At 43.6% G+C, this 12,572-nt stretch overlaps 1 protein-coding gene across 1 annotated transcript; it reads left to right on the top strand.

The window, feature by feature from the left end:
• The first annotated feature begins 328 nt into the window (after positions 1-328).
• LOC140910209 (flavin reductase (NADPH)) lies at positions 329-11,904 on the top strand. Its single transcript, XM_073340628.1, has 5 exons — positions 329-680; positions 3,166-3,307; positions 4,404-4,605; positions 6,015-6,182; positions 11,635-11,904. The coding sequence occupies exons 2-5, from the start codon at positions 3,173-3,175 to the stop codon at positions 11,790-11,792; spliced, it is 663 nt and encodes a 220-aa protein (XP_073196729.1). The 5' UTR covers positions 329-680; positions 3,166-3,172; the 3' UTR covers positions 11,793-11,904.
• Positions 11,905-12,572: the final 668 nt, after the last annotated feature.

Below are 12,572 nucleotides of genomic sequence, written 5' to 3'. Positions count from 1 at the left end.
GGAGGAGGTATTGTTTCATATTCTCTGTGTATATATAAAGTCTGCTGCAGTTTCCACGGTATGCATCTGATGAAGTGAGCTGTAGCTCACGAAAGCTTATGCTCAAATAAATTGGTTAGTCTCTAAGGTGCCACAAGTACTCCTTTTCTTTTTGCGAATACAGACTAACAGGGCTGTTACTCTGAAGCCTAGCTAATGTGGTTGATGGGTTTCATTCCACCTTGCATAACTTGTGTGTAACAAGACACTGGAGGCGTGGCAACATCCCAGCACTGCAGGCTCGCTGCCTGTGACTTTCTGCTGCGTTAGCAGGATTGTTCATGTTGTAATAGATAGAAGGGAATGGGGCTGGACTGTGGGAAATTAGTGATAAGCCTCAAAATGCGTAAAAAACAAACCAAAAGTAATGAAGACATTATTTTTAGGCAAGTAAAACAAACAGGGAGGCAGAGCCTGTAGGAGGTAGGAAGAGGAGGGGTCAATACATACATGCTCAGAGGATTTTGTGTGGAGAACTTAGTGTGAACATGACAGAAAAGGAAACCTGAATCCAGTTCCGGCCTCCCATACACAAATGCAGTAAGACTCTCTGGAGAGTTTGGTGCAGAGCTACTTCTAGCTACTGCTCTAACCAAGGGGCATAGCCATCTCCCATCACTCGACTCCAACAAGTGATTTTGGTAAGTATTTGTTTTAGTTTGTATTCAAGAATGGGCTGGGGAAAAGTCACTTCTCAGCAACAAGGAGACAGATAAGAGCATAGAAGTGGTGCTGGGTGGGGCAAGGAGAACTTGGCCTGTTTAAATTCCTACTGAATAGTCTTATGGAATATCCTGGACTGATTATATGATACAGTAAATAAGCAAAAAGAAAAGGAGGACTTGTGGCACCTTAGCGACTAACCAATTTATTTGAGCATAAGCTTTCATGAGCTACAGCTCACTTCATCGGAGTGAGCTGTAGCTCACGAAAGCTAATACTCAAATAAATTGGTTAGTCTCTAAGGTGCCACAAGTCCTCCTGTTCTTTTTGTGAATACAGACTAACACGGCTGCTACTCTGAAACCAGTAAATAAGCAGCCCTCTCTTTCTCACTGATCCCTTGCCCCACTGCTGCTGCTACTCGATGTGACACCTAAGGAGTGTATAGAACAAATGGGTAGTGGCAGGGGATGGACTAGGTGATCTAATAGTCTTTTCTCATTGCAGTATCTCTGAATGTAATGTATGTGGTGATAGGGGAAAGAGGGAGTTTCTGGTGGGGGGAGCATGAAGCAGATGGGGAATAGCTGTTCCAAACAATCCCCAGAAGGGAACAGGGCAGCACAGGGGTGAACTCCAGAGAGAGCCCTGCAAAGAAATAAGATAAATAGTATATGCAGGTACACTCACAAGCACAGAATTTAGTCTCAATCTGAAAATATAGCAATGGCAGCTAGCAGAAATCCCTGGCTCCAGAGGATGATTCTGCATTCTGGAATGATACAAGCAGCTGTCTGGTCCTTGATCACTCAGCAGGCCTGATATCTAGGAAACAGCACAGGACGGAGAGGCACTGGGCGAATGAGGTGTGGTTCCTCGCATCACAGAAGAAGTGGCTACAATCTCCTGCTCCACCTCTTCCTTAGAAAAAAGACTCACCCTCCTGCTGAGCAGGTACAAAAGGAAAGGAATTTAAATCATCAAAAACACAAATCTGAGCCAATTGAGTTGCTGAAAACTATGTACCTCAAAGTTACAGTTTGTCAGGCTGGTTTATAGGGCACTGTACTAAGAGTCAGGAGGCCTGGGTTCTATTCCCAGTTTGTTCTGTGGGTTTGGGTGGATCACCCCATCTCTCAATGCCTCATCTTTCCAATCTGTAAAATGAACCACCCTTATAAAATACATTGAGACCAAAAATGCAAAGTATATAGGAGCTAAGTATTCCTTAAGCATTCTTATGTTGATCTCATATCCAGGATCAGGGACCCATTGTGCTAGGCACTATGTGGCCATGCAGGAAGACAGTCCTAGACTGAAGAGCTTACAATTTAATAAAAGACAAGACCAAAGCAGGGAATGGGGGTGGGAGAACTCGGGTAACTGGGATAGGAACATGTGGTTGTGTAGAATAGTTATGTGCACCTCTGGATGGCCTTGGGTCTTTTTTAATTATAAGGTAAATGTAAGTAAATACATTGATACTGTAGCAGCAATCTGCCCAATATGCCCCGAAGTATGAGGCACCACACTAACAATGGCAATGGGGAGCAAAGTCTGGGAGGAGCTAGAAAGAATGATGAGCAGCAGCAGTTGTTCTAGGACAGATTCCCACCTGCCCCTTGATCCTGCTGGAAACGTACAGTGTGCGTAAATATTTCTACACACTTTACCCATCATAACTTCCATGACAGATAGTTGCCTCAAAACAAAACAAATGAATAGCCATGTTAACTAGAAATGCTTCTGATGCCTAGAGAGGGGAGTGGGCTTCAGAGTCCGAGCTCCAGCCCTATCTGCAACTTCAAAGGGCTGTCTAGACAGCTATTTATTTAGAGTGATAGCACAAGCCCCACTGGACCAAGTCTGTCAACCTAGGTTCTCGCTCACTCTGGAATGCCAATGTCTGCTGTGTAGACATACTCTTGGAGGTTGATTGTCCCTCGCCTTTGAACAGGTGATGGTGAGGGAATCAGATGAGAGTGAGTCACACCAAGAAGCTTTTCTGCATCCTGTACAAGAGCAGGGACAATTGCAGTCCGTGCCTTTGGTGGACTACAGTGACTGATTCCTTCATGTCCTGCCGCAGCATCCTTACTAGCCTACAGAACTTGCCAGCAGTGAAGATGGGAGCAGGCTGAATAGTGCTAAAACATAGTACAGGCTGTTCATTCCCATCACTTGCACCGGGGAGTGGGTGAAGGGCTGTACTTCCCAAGGAGCAGTCTCTCCTAGAGCTTTCCCTGCAGTCATGTGACTCCATACCGCAACATTGTAACATATACATTCTGGTCCCTAGAGAGCTCCTGTGCCAAAATCAAAGTTAAACAAGATACTTCAGTTGGACCTTAAAAGTTACTGTCTTCCTAAACATCTAGAGACCTTTTTTTTTTCCTTTTAAATGTAAATACCAGGCAGCTATTCACAACCAAAACCATTCTCAACCTTGCCCTTTCTTTGCAGATAAGTTATGAAGCTGTTGGTTCTTGGTGCAACAGGTCAATCTGGTCAGTTTCTGGTCTCACAAGCGCTACAGCAAGGCCATGAAGTGACAGCACTTGTGCGGAATGTCACCAAACTGACTATTCAACATAAAAATCTGAAGGTATTTCATTTTTTAAATACTAAGCAGATAATAGTTTTCTATATGAGGTCGTTTGCTGAAGTGACTAGTGATTCTGGGTACCTCAACGTGACACTTTAGAGGGGCCTGATTTTCAGAGGGTGGGCGCTCAGCACTTTCTAAAAATTGTGGTCATTTTAATGTGTCTCAAGTCAGGCAACCAATAATACAAGCAATGAGGACCACTATTTTTTTTTTTTTAATCTTGGCCTAAATATATTCTATATTTATCTACTGGTACTTATACTGCCTATGGATCCGATCCAAAGCCTGCTGAATTCAATTGAAGTCTCTCGATTGGACTCTGTAGGCTTTGGATCAGCTTTCTAGATAGCTATTGTAACTCAGGTTGAGCAAATGATTCTACAAAAACATGTCAGCCTGCCCAATGACATCTAAATTATTTGTGTGGCATGTGATCTCCGAAAACCAGATACAGCACCTGCAGGTTCCTGCCCTATTAGAAATTCCCACCTTACTTTCTGAACCAATATCTCTACAATCCCAGGAGATTTTATGTTATACCACGTTTCCTGCTCTTTTCTTCTTTAATTTTAACGATGAGCGCTCCAGCAGCAGTTTGGGTCTGGGAATTGAAAGGGTGGAATTGTCAAAGGCTCTGTTCCTGCAGAATGCTGATTTCAGTGGGATTTGAGAGCAGTCAGCAGTTCTCAAGAGATGCTTGCAGGAATGGGGTCTAACTGCCTCAGAGAACAGCTTCACCAGACACCTTGACTGGACTTCTTGTGACCTTGGAGAAGAGAGCATTGACTTTGGACCAGGCAAACAAAGAAGTGAACACGCCCTTGAAGACTGGGTCCTCTCTAGAGCCTGATCCTCTAGGTCAGTATCATTAGTCTGTCGAGCTGGAAGGCACTGAACTCCAGTGCCGTCCAGTGTATTAGGCAGTGGGCCAGGAGTTAGGGTCTCTCAATTCTATTCTCAGCTCTGCCACTGAGGTTCTGAGTAAACCTGGGCAAGTCCCTTCATCACGCTGTGCCTCAGGTGAAGGAAATGTTGATGGATATGGTGGGGAGAGAAGTATTGACAAGATTATGATATTATTACATCTTTTTAGGTGGTGGAAGCAAACATCTTTTCAGCAGAACTGTTGTCGGGACATTTTCAAGGTCAAGATGCTGTCATTTCCTGCTTGGGCTTCCCCTACAAGATCTTCTCAGCAATTTCAGGATACACAGATTCAATGGAAGCTATAGTGGCTGCCATGCGGCTAGCCACAGTGAACCATGTAATAACCATGACATCATGGTACACTTCCCGTGAGTACAGTAACCAGTGGATTGTTCAAGTGCATCTTTCTAGGCATTGCCTCCAGAGAGAATAAGGAAGCAGAGGGGGTTACTATTGTCTACCGGGTAAAGGGGATTTTAGTGTCTGAGATTCCTGAGAACCTTGAACTGAAAATTAAGAGTCTCAGTACTGAAGGAAAGAAGAGGCCCTGGAGGTTTTTCATCTTCCTCTGTAGCATGGGGCACAGGTCACTTACTGGAGGATTCTCTGCTACTTGAAGTCTTTAAATCACGATTTGAGGACTTCAATAGCTCAGACATAGGTGAGAGGTTTTTCGCAGGAGTGGGTGGGTGAAATTCTGTGGCCTGCGTTGTGCAGGAGGTCAGACTAGATGATCATAATGGTCCCTTCTGACCTTAGTATCTATGAACAAGCAGTTCTGTTGTTGTTGACCAGGGATAAAATTTTCAGAAGCCGTAATTGACCTAACCTTCTACATTGTCTTACAAGTCAATAGGACTGAGGCTCTTAAGTCACTTTATTATTTGTATTACTGTACTGCTTAGGAGCCCTAGTCACAGACCAGGAGTACATTGTGTTAAGTATTGTACACGCACAGATCAAAAAGACAGTCCCTTTCTCAAGGGGCTTACAATCTAAGTAAGGTGCCTTTGAAAATTGTTCCCCATATCCCTTCTTGTTGGATTTCTAAGCAGAACCCACTAAAATTCCCCAAAGTCCTGCATACCGCCTGGGATAGCTCCTTTAGAAGCTGTCTTGGCTTCATTTTTCCCAAAAACCTCATAGCCTATCCAGAATATTACAAGGATCATGATAAATTACATTGTATTTCGTGTGACTGGACGATATATCCTGTCTGGTGCATTTACAAATAGAGCTGAAAATTTGGTGAACCACTTTTACAGTATTACAGACCAGCCTCATTTGATAGAAGATGCTGATACAGTAGGTGTTATAGTGCCTAGGCCCAAGGTGTTTATCATGCTTATCTAGAATTCCTTCTTTTATTGGCTAGCTAAACACTGGAAAACACCCTTCTTTTGACTTTCATTAAAAAAGTGTTTTTTAAATCTGTAGGACAACAGACTGAGGTCTGCTGGAAATTCTCTCTAAGCTTCCTGGTTCCCTCCTGCAGTCTCTTTCTTTACAGACTTCCCTCACCTTATTAATGCGTACCTCTGCCCTTACTATAGTGAATCAAACTCCCAAAGATGGTAAAGGGGCCCTCTCTCAACTTTCCTATGCTTCACAAGGAACTCCTCTGGGTTTACCTTCCCTGTCTGGATCCGTTCTGTCCCAATACCTAGACTGATGCCATATCTCTTGAGGATGCATGAGGGCTGTGATAGCCAATATAGCCAAACTCATATTCAAGAATTCTGTGAAAAGAGTGAAAAGAATGTCTCTTTCCTTACAGCTGAGTCTGGACAGAATGCTCCACTCATGGTGCGTTTTCTCCTCCTGCCACTCATCAGAAGTGTGCTTACCAACATGAAACAAATGGAAGACTACTTAGAGAAGGAGTGCAGTGACCTCAGCTGGACTGTAGTGAGGCCACCAGGACTTCAAAATGTTCCAGCCCCAGGTAAAGGAACTATGGTAGCAGCATCAACTATGGGAAAGCTTTGATGACAGTATAACCAGTGAGTAATATTGATGGCCTTATGGGTGATGAAGATATCCACTCATTGCCTACTGTCCTTATTTTGAATAGATGTTAAGTACCTCCTGCAGCAGGTGCTGATTGGCCTTAATTTTGACTATGTTTTTATTTGTATTATGGTAGCACTTCAGAGCCCCAGTCATGGCCAAGACCCTATTGTGCAAGGTGCTGTTCAAACGCAGAACAAAAAGACACTCCCTGCCCCAAAGAGCTTTCCTTTGGAGTTGAGGCCACTCAGTATTTTGCAAGTTCTGTTAGTTAGGCTTGAGGAGCATTGGTAGAGCTATCTGGAAAAGAGTGCAGAGCGACATCTAGCTAGTACCGTTAATTACTTTCGGGTGGCCCGAAATATTTTAAACTGAAAGAGGGAAAAGAAAGTATTAAATGGATTTGAGAATAAATGTTTCCAGTGTAGGGGTATCAATTATATGTTACCTACATCATTTAGCCTATGTTTCCAGGGACTGCTATATCAAAGCTTTACTAACCAAGGACCTGATCCAGTGCCCATTGAAGTCAGTGGAAAAACTTCAAGGAGCATTGGACCAGGGTCAAGGATAATAAGTGGAAAAACACTGAATTGAAGGAACAGTATCAAAGAATAGACAGGCCCCAAATTTATCTTACCTGTTACTTACTTCATGCCATGCATGCAGGAAAATCAAGCCCTGTTGTGTTCAGTTTTCCATTCTAGTGTGAAGGTAGAGCTCTTGTTAATTTCATTTTGCCATGACTGCGGCAGATAAAGCACTAGACTAGAGCTGTGTGAAACCCAGGGTGTTCAGCAGAGTTCAGACAAATCTCTTTTAGACTTCATTTCATGTAAGGTAGTAGTAGTACCCTCTCTGTGTTTGTCTGAATTTGTGAACCCAACATTCCAAAGCAAAGCTCACCTCTAATTAACAATTTGGGGCTGATTTGACTCAGGCTTTGGCTACTCTTGCAAGTTAGAGCACATTAAATCAGCCCCGGGTGCCCTAATTCTTGAGGTGTCCACACTGGCAAGGCACTTAGAGCGCCTGGACTTTGCAGCTGGAGTGCTCCTGGTAATCCACCACCATGAAAAGCATAGAGCTTGCTGTGCCCCATCTGAAAACACCAGGGTTTCAGTGTGGATGACGTGTTGCATTACTGCATTGTGATTGGCCTCCGGAAACATTCCATAATCCCTTGACGTCAAGTGGCCACTCTGATCATTGTTTTGAATTCAGCTGCAGGCATGCAGATATCCCCTTTCAAAGCTCCCTTTCCTGCCAGCCAGCTGAGGAGGGGTGTGTGTGTGTGTGTGTGCGCGTGCGTGTGCTGACATCCGGGTTTCCCCCTGCCGCTGTCTGAACTTACAAGACAGCATGTGACACACTCTCTGCCCTCCCCCAACACATTGTCTCTCCCCCCACATACACCCTCCACCCCGCCATTTGAAAAGCATGCTGCAGTCACGTGCACACTGGGATAGCTACCAATACACTGCTCTCTGTGGCATTGCAAGAGCTGCTAATGTGGCCATGCCACTGCTTGCAGCTGACGGTGTGAACACACGGCAGCGCTTTCCCTGCTGCGGTCTCCAAGGGCTGGTTTAACTCCCAGCGCTCTACCTCTGCAAGTGTAGCCATGCCCTCATATGATCACTTTTCCCAGGGCTTTTCCCTATGCCCAGGTTTGTCCATACTCAAACCAGGGACCCAGGAAGATTGACAAACCTCAGTGAATGTTTTAGTCATTCTCACCTGAGTTTGTAAGTAACAGTTTTGCCTTGATTCATTTTTTGGTAAGAATGTGTTTGCACTGCTGTGTAAATCACATTTGTAAATTGTACTCACACATAAAAATCACACTCAGCCAGTCAGAATCATACAAGTGATAATGTTGTGTGTATAGTCACACTAGTGTCCATATATGTCACAATCACACTGAGGTATCTGAACACACAGTCTATCACTTACATGTCTAACTGCTCTGGTGTGTACTGTAGGCTTACGATTGTTTATGAATTTTTGCACACATAACTGGGCTTTAAAAAAAAACAAAAAACGGTCCTAAACGTCTTTCAGTATAGCAGTATAGCTCCTCAGGGCCCTACATTCTTCAGATCCTGTGAAGGATACAGACCCCAGATTAGCAAACCTTTGTGTTTTTAATTGAAAACCCTATTTATCATATTAATAAAACACCTGTAAACCCCAACCTTCAACACTTTTACACATTTTACACCCATGAGTAATCCTATTGCAGTCACTAGGATTAATCCCATGAGTAAAGTTCCACATGTACTTAAGTGTTTGCAGGATCAAGGGCTTAGATCCCAATCCTGTGGGTTACTGAGCTACTCCTAGGAGATGCTGAGCACCCTGGAGAGTGCTCAGCACCTTGTGGGAGTAGTTACCACCTTACAGGATCAGGCCTCCAGTTATTAACAGAACACATGTGGTTAATTTTATAAGACTAGCAGCAGCAGTTAATGCATAGAGAAAAACAGGATATTCGAGGACTGATAGCATATCAACAAGCAAAGCTGTTTTGCTGGGGATAATCCCAGTGGTTTATTTGATCATGGAGCAGTTTAATCTTTGTAAAGTGTACCTTCCAGAAATTCATGGAATTAACTGTTTTCCTGTGATCATTGTAAATGAGTTAGAAAAATAATGTCAGCCTTATTGGTGAGGCTTCATAGTAGCTTAATAAACTAACAAAAAGACCTTTGTTGCAAATGAGGGGCGGGAGGAAATAGATCTCACTGCGTTCTTGCAGTATAGTAAAATCCACAGCAAACTGTTATTAAGAATGAGTTATTTTAATTAAGTCCTCCCCACTGGTCCCCAGAGCTGGAGCTTGTCAACAGCTTGTTGATAAAAGTCACTAATAAACTGGTTAGTCTCTAAGGTGCCACCAGTACTCCTTTTCTTTTTGCGAATACAGACTAACACGGCTGCTACTCAGAAACCTATACACGGTAGTTCTATACAGGCCTTTTTGAGCACAATGGGAAACAAGAGGGGGATACAGCAAGGTATCTCACCATGTGGACTTTATTGCTGGGGTGCACCCACATTTTAAGTAAAGATTGTTATCAAAACAATGGAGTTTACTCTACCTAAACGTAAAATCTAATTTCACTTGAACCTGTCACAGAGCTGGGATCTTGGGCTAATCAGCACTAAAGGCAAAAGCTCTTGACCCTCTAGCTCAGGTCTGGGCAAACTACAGCCTGGGAGCTGCATCTGGCCCTTTAGACATTTTAATCTGGGCCTTGAGCTCCTGCTGGGGAGCGGAGTCTGGGGCTTGCCCCACTCCATGCGTGCTGTGGCTCCGTGCAGCTCCTGGAAACAGGAGCATGTCCCCACTTCTATGTGTAGGGGCAGCCAGGTGGCTCCACACACTGCCCCAGCCCCAAGCGCTGCCCCTGCAACTCCCATTGGCTGACAACCATGGCCAATGGGAGCTGCAGGGGCGGTGCCTGCGGACAGAGCAGCGTGCTGAGCCGCCTGGCCGCCACTCCGCTTAGGAGCTGGAGGAGGGACATGCTGCTGCTTCCGGGAGCTTCTACTTGGATCTGAGCTCATTTCTCCCAGGACCTCAGCCTCAACTTAAATTCCCCATTTAAAAATGAACATGTTTATGTTTATCCATCAAGCCAAATGCTATCAGGAAACAAATTTCCCTTGAGGAGAAGCTCTTTGTCCTGTCATAGCTATGACTCTCTCGGTCTGGGAGAGATGGAAAAACCAGATGGTAACTTTTTACACCATATCAGTTTATAAACCTGCTACAATTGATGCATCCAGAGAATGTCAACTGGCTTCAGTGTTGTGACTCTGGATTTACATTGGCATAGCTGTGAGCAGAATTTGGCTTCCATTTTTACAATAAAAACGAGACTGAAAAATAAATGAGTTGGAGTCTTAACCAAAACTCCCTTGCAGGATAGACACTTGTCAAAAACACTGTTTACCTGCTGTACGCTGTTTCTTAGCCAAAACCAGCTAATGCAGTCTCTCCGCAATGTTGAACAACGTTTTATAACTGGGAAATGTTGCCACTTCAACCTTCCTCGCTCCACCATAAAACAGTAACAGGACCCATTTTAAACATTTGTCTAACTTCCAAAGAGATTTTAATAGGCTTTTCTGGAGGGAGGTTAGGTAATGATGTGCTGCAGGCAAATGTGTGGAATAGTCTTTGATCCAAGGGTAAGGTGAGGCAGATCCTGCTTCAGGGTGGCTAATTACTTTATAAATAATATAGACTAGTTGTTATAGAATAGACCTCCAGACAAATAAATAAGATAGTGATATAGAGACTACTACTAATGTGGCAAATACTAAGGTAATGTTATTTAGAAGTTGTTGTTTTTCAGACTTTATTTTAAGAAATTTAAATGAGTACAAGTGCAGTAAGGAAGTAAACTGAAAATGAGCAAAATTCCCTCTTAATGTACTACAAGGATAAAAATGCTGTGTAGAAGCAAAAAATAGCTTGATAGTAACACACTAGACCAGGTGATTACTTACCACACTTGGTGCGTTCATTATTGCTATGTAATAGATCTCTTCAGCTGGTGGAAGTTGGTAGTGCTCCTGTGACTTCAATCAATGTTCACTAGCTGAGGATCTGTCCTCTTAGGTGGCTACCTGAAGGTTAAGCAGGAGTTGTAATAGGAAGAAAAGGAGAGCAAGAAGATAGAAAGGAAGACATAAATCGAGTGATGGAAGTCTTCGGGTGGAGGGAGGGAGGTGATGTCGCTAGACTTAGCCTATCACACATCTTGCAGAAGTCCTTGAAGTTATTTAGTTACCTAAAGCAGGGGATCTCAACCTTTTTCTTTCTGAGACCCCCTCAACAGGCTATAAAAACTCCACTGTCCATCTGGGCCACAACCAACTATTTTTCTGCATATAAAAGGCAGGGCCAGCATAAAGGGGTGGCAGGCAGGAAATTGCCTGGGGTCCCACGCCACTGGGGGCCTTGTGAAGCTAAGTTGCTCAAGCTTCGGCTTCAGCCCTGGATGGCAGGGATTGGAACCCCAGGCTTCAGCCCCATGTGGTGGGGCTTCGGCCTTCTGCCCTGGGCCACAGCATCTCTAATGTTGGCCCTGCTTGGTGGGCCTCCTGAAACCTGCTTGGGAGCCCCGAGCCTCTGGTTGAGAACCACTGACCTAAAGCAACTGGCAATACTTAAGAGTGGCCACTGTATTTCCTGATTTGTCAATGATACAGACTAGTAGTACCTTTCTATAGCTGTTGCTTAAAATTAACTTGATATTTCGTACTTACATTGGGGTTGGGCAGGTGAGAATCAATTGAAATGTAATGTTTTGACTCTGCAAGTCTGTTTTTTCCACCTACAGTTCATATCCATTTATATTTTTCTCCTACAGACAAAGAAATCCTGACTCATGAAGGCTATTTCGTTCCTGATCCAAATGGTTACCCGGTAACCAACTCAGTGGCAAGAGGGGATGTAGCTCGCTTCATGCTGTCTCTCCTCAACAGTAACGAATGGATAAAAAAAGGAGTGGCAATGTGTACCAACTAGAGGTTGTATTTTTCTTTGGCAGGATAACATAAGTACCAACCCCAGAGCAGCGGCAAAGAACGATCAAGCACTTATGACACAAGATAGACTTTTTGAAAAGAAAATTTTATTAAGGCAAAATTTCAATAAAATATTAAAATACGATATCATACATTACGTATTCAGGATCAAGTTAATATCCAAAGAACCTGGCTAAAGAAGTTACAGTTTGTTTGAATCTTCGCTTGTCTTGTCACAAAAGAATAATTTTCACTCAGTCCTCAGAGGTGATAAGCACCAGTAATTGCCTCGGAAGTCAGTGAGAGCTTTGGGTGTTCCACATCTCCATTAAATTCAGCCCTAAATGTTCTCTATAGTTATCAAATGCCTCAGCTTTACTTTACCATATAACTACTCACAAAAGACATTTACTGCTTCAGATACTCCATCACCACAAATGTTAGACCTGATTCTCTTCTCACTGTGGCTTGACAGCAGTGTAACTGCACTGGAATTGCTCGTGATTTACACTAGTGTAAGTGAGAGGAGAATCCAGCCCATAGTCACTTTTTGTACCTAGACTGTTAGCCTCCTAACTATGTTGTTTATTCTACTCTTCAGCTAAAAGACAGTGTCCTAGAATTTAGGAAATCTAAATATATGAACTGTATGCTACAAACTTCCTGTAGATTTAGGAGTTGAAGGTCATGTCAGTGATTCACATTAGCACACAACCATTTGTCAGGTCTGGTTAAATTGCTGCTTGGCGGTCTCCCTCAGCTCTTTTTAAGGGAAGCCATT

This window comes from Lepidochelys kempii, chromosome 4 (genome assembly GCF_965140285.1).
Source record: "Lepidochelys kempii isolate rLepKem1 chromosome 4, rLepKem1.hap1, whole genome shotgun sequence".
Lineage (NCBI taxonomy): Eukaryota > Metazoa > Chordata > Testudines > Cheloniidae > Lepidochelys > Lepidochelys kempii.
The sequence above is the reverse complement of the archived record's forward strand: the minus strand, read 5'-3'. Positions and strand labels throughout refer to the sequence as shown.

Excerpts from the sequence above, each read along its gene's own strand:
- LOC140910209 (XM_073340628.1), top strand. The coding sequence starts at position 3,173 with ATGAAGCTGTTGGTTCTTGGTGCAACAGGTCAATCTGGTCAGTTTCTG. Across the intron at positions 3,308-4,403 it reads TTCAACATAAAAATCTGAAG|GTGGTGGAAGCAAACATCTT; the intron begins GTATTTCATTTT and ends ACATCTTTTTAG. Across the intron at positions 6,183-11,634 it reads TCAAAATGTTCCAGCCCCAG|ACAAAGAAATCCTGACTCAT; the intron begins GTAAAGGAACTA and ends TTTCTCCTACAG.